Here is a 6000-nt window from a genome sequence, read left to right on the forward strand (position 1 = left end):
CCCACTTGGCACCCCCACTGTTCCATGCATAACATCAGCACCACCGTGTGTAGCTTCACTGTCCAAACGGACATGGCCCTGTTGCCACCTGTACACGCCCTCCCACATCTCTGCTCCCATTTGCAACAGCACTGTGCATGCACATGCCCTGCCTTCCAGCATCACGGCTCACTCCCGCCCACAAACTCGCGGTGTCCCTGCCAGTGCACCCAACCCCATTCGCGCATCCCTGCAGACGCATGCACACCCTCTGGCATGCAGATGCACAGGTGCACACCTGCCAAGTGCAGAGAGCCCTGGGGCACTCCTAGGGAACTGGGCTTTCCCAGCTCCAAAGAGCCCTGCTGCGCTGCCAGCCAGGGGAAGGGTTGCACTTGCACTGGTGCAAGCAGCGATTCAGTGGCTGGCTGCGCTGCTGTCCACAAAGCTCCAGGGCAGCTGCCAGCATTAACCACTATGCTGTCTAACCCTGCTCACAGGGGCCAGCACGAGGAGGGCACCATCACGACTTCCACCCCCTCCCATGCCCCCCATCAGATTGAGGAAGAAACACCTGCCGACCCCCTTGCCTGGGCAGAAGGGGCTTGGCTCTGTCCTGGCCCCAGTATGCCTAGCAGAATGTCCCCCACTCTGGGGACTCCAGCGACAGGATGCGATGCACAATCCACCCCTCCCCTCCCTGGCTCAGGCTTAGCAGGCACACAGGCTAATGAGGAGCAGATGGCCCTGCTCACATGCTCTCCAGCTGCTGCTGCTATTAATGGCTGCCCAGTTGCAGGAGCGCATGGGGCTGTGGAGTGCAGAGAGCAGCCCAACTTCCCATGGAATCTGGGTCACTCCCAGACAGGCTTCTTGCAGACACCACTGTGCCCCAGGGACAGGCCAAGGGGTCAGCTTGTTCTGCATTTGTACAGCACCTAGCACAATGGGGTCCTGAGCCATCTCAGGCTGCTAGGTGCTCCGGTAACACAAACAGTAATAATAATAATGAAGGGTGCCATCCTCACACTGCCCGACAAAGCCCACTGCTGGGAGGTGCCAGGGCAGAAATAGCAGGGAGCTCCCCCACACCCAGCACTCCTGCCCTGCTCCCTGCAGTGCCCCCTGCTGGAAGAGGCCAGGACTGATGCAGCTGGGAGCTCTCCCACAATCAGAACTCTGCCCCACTCCCTACAGCGCCCCTGCTGGGAGAGGCCGGGACTGCAGCAGAATAGCAGGGAGATCCCTTCGAGCAAGCATTGGCACACAGAGTTCCAGTAAGGTTTGGGTGGGTCAAGCTGAAGGCAGGTTGCAGCGAGAATGCCAGGGAGCTGGGCACTCCCATTCTCCCAGGCTAGGGACACACTCCATGCTGTGTGCCAGGTGTCCGAGCCCTCCCTGTGGAATGACATTTATCTGTGCTGCAACCACAGACGTGAGGGGGCAGCACACCGGTGTGGCACTGAAGGGCAGGCCCTTTGAGAGGAACGGCTGGTAGCCTGCAGGCTCCTAGTGACAGGGAGTGTAGGGGCCCAGCAACACCATGCTCACACTCCGGCAGCCACTTTACCCCAGCTGGCATCCAGCTGCAGCAGCAAACGCTCCTTCACTCTGGCTGGCCTGTCCAAAAACCTGGCATGCCTGGGGCGCCTGGCTCGGAGGACAGCCCTCTCTGACTGAGTGCTGGAGAGGCTTCAAGCCCTGCTCAGTGCACAGGGCTCCCACCTGTGGCCAGACCACAGGGCAGTCTGGGTGACATGACCAGTGCTAAGGCCTGGGAAGATGCCTACAGAGCAGGTGCTGAGGGGAGAGAGGAATCCAGGCAAGCACGCAAGAAACCAAAGCAGACTGCAAGGGTCACAGGCTGCTAGGGCCCCAGAGCCCCAGCCCCAGCCTGGCTCTGCTGGGCTGTGGGGAGAACTGCAGCCCATCCTGGGAACGCCTCACCCCAAGTCTAACGGCTGGCTGGGACCAGGGCCCTTAACCCAGGGAGTTGTGCGCCAGAGGGGCATTGCATGTGTGTGTGTTTGTATGTCTGTGCACGACATTTGTGTGTGTGTATCTGTGCAGGACATGGACTGTGTGTCTGTATGTGTGTGTGTATCTGTGCAAGGACATTGTGTGTGTGTGTGTGTGTGTATCTGTGCAGGACATGGATGGGGTGCGTGTGTGTGTGTTTATCTGTGCAGGACATGGACGGGGTGTGTGTGTGTATCTGTGCAGAACATGGACGGGGTGTGTGTGTATCTGTGCAGGACATGGACGGGGTGCGTGTGTACCTGCGCAGGACATGGACGGTGTGAGTGTGCGTACCTGTGCAGGACATGGACGGTGTGTGTGTGCGCGCGCGCGCAGGACATTGTGTGTATCTGTGCAGGACATTGTATGTGTGTGTAAACATGCGGCCACCTTGACAGGGAGGTGACACCAGTGTCTGTCCCTAGACTTCCAGCCTTGGCCAGTCATGGCAAGCCCAGCGCTGGGGAGCGCAGGCCGGAGAGCTCCATGCCTACCCCGCGTGGCTCCTACCTGAAGCAGTCGGCATGCCAGTCAGCGTTCAGGGCCTGGAGGTATTGCCCATCGTAGATACTGTGGCCACAGCTCGCACATACAGGCAGGTCGCTTCCTGCAGGGCACAGAAGAGGCACAGGCTGTTGCACCCCCATGTGAGGGCACAGCCAGCCCCGGCAGAGCCAGTCTGGCTTGGGGAGCTCTGAGGGCCCTTCTCCCATGGAAGCCCAGCACCTAATTTCAGCTACATGCATTGAGGCAACTTTGGAGAGAGACATGCATAGCAGTAGGAGCTGGTGGTAAAGGGACAGGACAGGGCAGCAGGACTCCTGACTTAGGGGGATATAGAACATCTCTTCCCTGCTCTGTGCCTCAGTTTCCCCAATCAATAAAAGGGGAATGTGACGTAGCGACTGCCTGGCAGGCTATGCAGCAGCATGGTCTGGTGGGTGTGCAGGATACGGCAAGCCTTGGTGGAATGGCACCGGAAGCGGGCACGCAATTAGTTCCACAGGCCCCTGTGTGAGAAGCACCGAAACTGCTACAGAGCAGGAACAACTAGGCCGGGCACATCCCCCCTCACACCTGAGAGCCCCCAGCCCGCCCGCCACCGGGAGCCATCCTCTTCTCCACAGGGCCTGCATTGACCCTCCCCCACTCCCACCTACCCAACACCAGGACCCACAGTAACTCTGAGCCTCCTCCCCCCACCACATGGACTCGCACTGACACTCACCCCCGCCACACACACCCCACCATCCTGTCACTGCAACACCTACCGACCCTGACTCCCCTCCCACACTGGAACTGCAGTGACCCTGATGCCCCGCCCCACTAGGACCCACACTAACCCTGCCCCCTGCCCCCACTGGGACCTGCATGGACTCTGATCCCCATCCCCCAGACCCACACAGGCTCTGACCCCCCCATCCCTCACTGGGACCCACGCTGACCCTGACCTCCCATCTCTGGGCCCTGACCAAGCCTGGCTTCTGGCCCGGGGGAGGTGCAGCATAACCAGGCATGGCCGTGCTCTCCCAGCCGCTCCCCACTCACCTTGCCTGTACTTATTGATCCCCTGCTGGCAGGGGCCCCACACCAGCCACAGCCAGAGCTGCCCCTCCAGTGCCCACGGTCTCTGCTGGCAGGGCAGAGCAGGGCTGGGACAGAGTCACATCGGATGAGAGGCACTGGGCGTGTGGTGTCTGGCAGGGGTCAGGACCTGGCCTGGGCCAGCTTGGGGCCCTGGGGAGCGGCGGGCTCCCTGGGGGTGCCAGCACTGCCCTGCGTGCCCACGACTGCCGCTCTGTCTCCTCTGACTGGCAGGTGCAGGGGCAGGAAGAGCCAGTCCAGAGCTCAGGGGAGAAAGCAGCGGAGGCCGCTGGTTGGGGGAAGGTGCGGGTGGGGAGCCCTGCTAGCCCTGAGGGTGCAGGAGTGGGTGAGGGAAGGTTGTGAGGAAGATGCTGTGAGGCAGGTGACTTGCTATGGAGGGGAAGAGCAAAGTGCATGAGGGGGAAAGAAGGGGGAGGCGAGGATAGGATGAGGCATGGGGGGTGAGGAGGGTGAAAGCAGGACCTGGGCAGCCAGGAACGTGGGGAGGGGAGGGCAAGATAAGGGGGTAGAGGATGAGGTATGAGGAGGAGGGAGGGAAGAGATGTGGGGTGACAAGAAGATAGGGGGCAAGTCAGCAGGCTGTGTGTGCAGGGTGTCAGTGGGCGCAGGGGGGCCCGCTGTCCATGGAGAGCCAGCTGTCAGGAGAGAGGCCCCCAGTACTGAGTCATGGAAGGGTGCAGGGAGCCCGGCTCCGCGGGGGGTGGAAGCAGAATGGCTTGAAAGCGGAGCTGCAGGAGGCAGTAAGGCGATAGGAGGCACGGAGAGGCGCCATGCGCTGGTGTGGGAGGCAAGGCAGCCAGGACAAGAGGGAACCGTTAACCATGAGGATCATCTAGGCCAGGCCAGGGTCTGCTCCCCACTGCTTTGGGAGCCAGGGCCCCAGCTCTCAGGGGGAAAGGAGCCAAGGGGCTGTGACAGGCCACGCCCTGAAATTTTGAACCCCCAGCAGCCAGGGCCAGGGAACAGCTGGCAAACGGCATTGCAAGGGGCTGGGAGTAGGGTGACTAGATGCCCTGACTTTATGGGGACAGTCCTGATATTTGGGGCTTTGTGTTATACAGGTGCCTATTACCCTCCACCCCCATCCCAATTTTTCACACCTGCTGTCTGGTCAGCCTAGCTGGGAGTAAGGGACCTTTGATGGGGGGGGGTTAGGTGACCCCCAGAGGGCCAGAGAAAGGTCCCTGAGAATAGAAAGCTGCAGCCCAGCATGCGCCTCCTGGCTGGAGGAGTGTGTGCAGCGAGATGGGAGCCCCAAGCCAGGCAGAGAGCCTCACTGCAGGAGGACCGAGGGGGCCATGGGCTGCTGGCTCTTCACCCTCGAGCCCAGGGCGAAGAGCTGGCCACCAGCCTGCCCGCAGGCCTCCGCTGTATCACAAAGGGCCCGCCGGGCCGGGGGCACCAAGCCGCGTCAGGGGGAGCCCCCCCCTGCACCTGCCCAGCGGCGTGTCAGAGCCCTGGGCTCCCACCCGTCCACACCCACTGCACCAGGGGAAGCGATTCGCTCAAGGTCACAGCGAGTCCCTGCGGGCGGAACCCGGGAGCTCGGGAGCCCCTGCGCCAAGCGCTGGCCCAGGCTTCAGCCCGCGGGGAGCGCCGGGCGCGCCGGGCTGGGAGAGCTGCCCCTGCCCGGCAGCCGGGGCTCCGGCATCCGCAGAGGCAGCGCAGCGGCCCCAGCCCGCGGTACCTTCCTCCTCTCCCATAGGCTCGTCCCTCCAGGTGCAGCAGAGGAGCATCAACCTCATCCACCCCGCCGGCTGGCCCCGGGCGCGACCCGCGGCGCCAGGCTCCGCCGCCCGCTCCGGCTCGGGGCGCGTCTGGCTCGCAGGCAGCGCAAGGGGCAGGGCTGCGCTGGATGCTCCGCGGGAGCACAGGGGCTGGCCGACCGCACGGCATCCCTGGGAAAGCGGGAGCGAGAGCCGCCGCGGCCGCGGCCCTGCAGGCGGGGGAGCTGGGGCAGGAGCGGGGGCAGCAGGGAGCCAGGCCGGGCCGAGTGCAGCCGCCTCCCTCCCGTTAACCCTTGGACAGCCCGGCCCCGCTCCTGGCGCTGCCAGCCGCGGTGACACTGAGCAGGGGTCCCACTCCAGGGGGGCTCTGGAAAGCGGGTCAGAAGTTGGTCCAGTAACAGATATTCCCGCCTCTCCAAGGCCCCGGGACCCACAGCTACACCAGCAGGGCCGGCTAGTGTGGGGCTGAGTCCCCTCATTGCCACTGACTGTGTGACCCTGGGGGAGTTGTTTTACCCTCCCGGGCACACATTTACACCTCCTTGCCAGGGTGCATTTGGATCCGGGTACACACTTCTCTGCTAGATTGCAGAGCCCCGGAGTCAATATTGGTAAAAGCAGCAAAGAGTCCTGTGGCACCTTATAGACTAACAGATTTTTTTTTTTTAAA

General features: G+C 62.7%; 1 protein-coding gene across 1 annotated transcript in view; it reads right to left on the reverse strand.

Annotated features, from left to right (window-relative positions):
• The window catches only part of LIMK1 (LIM domain kinase 1), a 43959-nt gene extending 38556 nt beyond the window's left edge, over nt 1-5403 (reverse strand). Inside the window, exons 1-2 of the mRNA XM_050929237.1 lie at nt 5291-5403; nt 2509-2605 (exon numbers count right to left, since the gene is read on the reverse strand). Coding sequence (XP_050785194.1) covers nt 2509-2605; nt 5291-5348 — 155 coding nt within the window. The 5' untranslated portion in view covers nt 5349-5403. The remainder of the gene's footprint in view (nt 1-2508; nt 2606-5290) is intronic.
• Between the last annotated feature and the right edge of the window lie 597 nt (nt 5404-6000).

Source organism: Gopherus flavomarginatus, chromosome 19 (genome assembly GCF_025201925.1).
Source record: "Gopherus flavomarginatus isolate rGopFla2 chromosome 19, rGopFla2.mat.asm, whole genome shotgun sequence".
Classification (NCBI taxonomy): domain Eukaryota; kingdom Metazoa; phylum Chordata; order Testudines; family Testudinidae; genus Gopherus; species Gopherus flavomarginatus.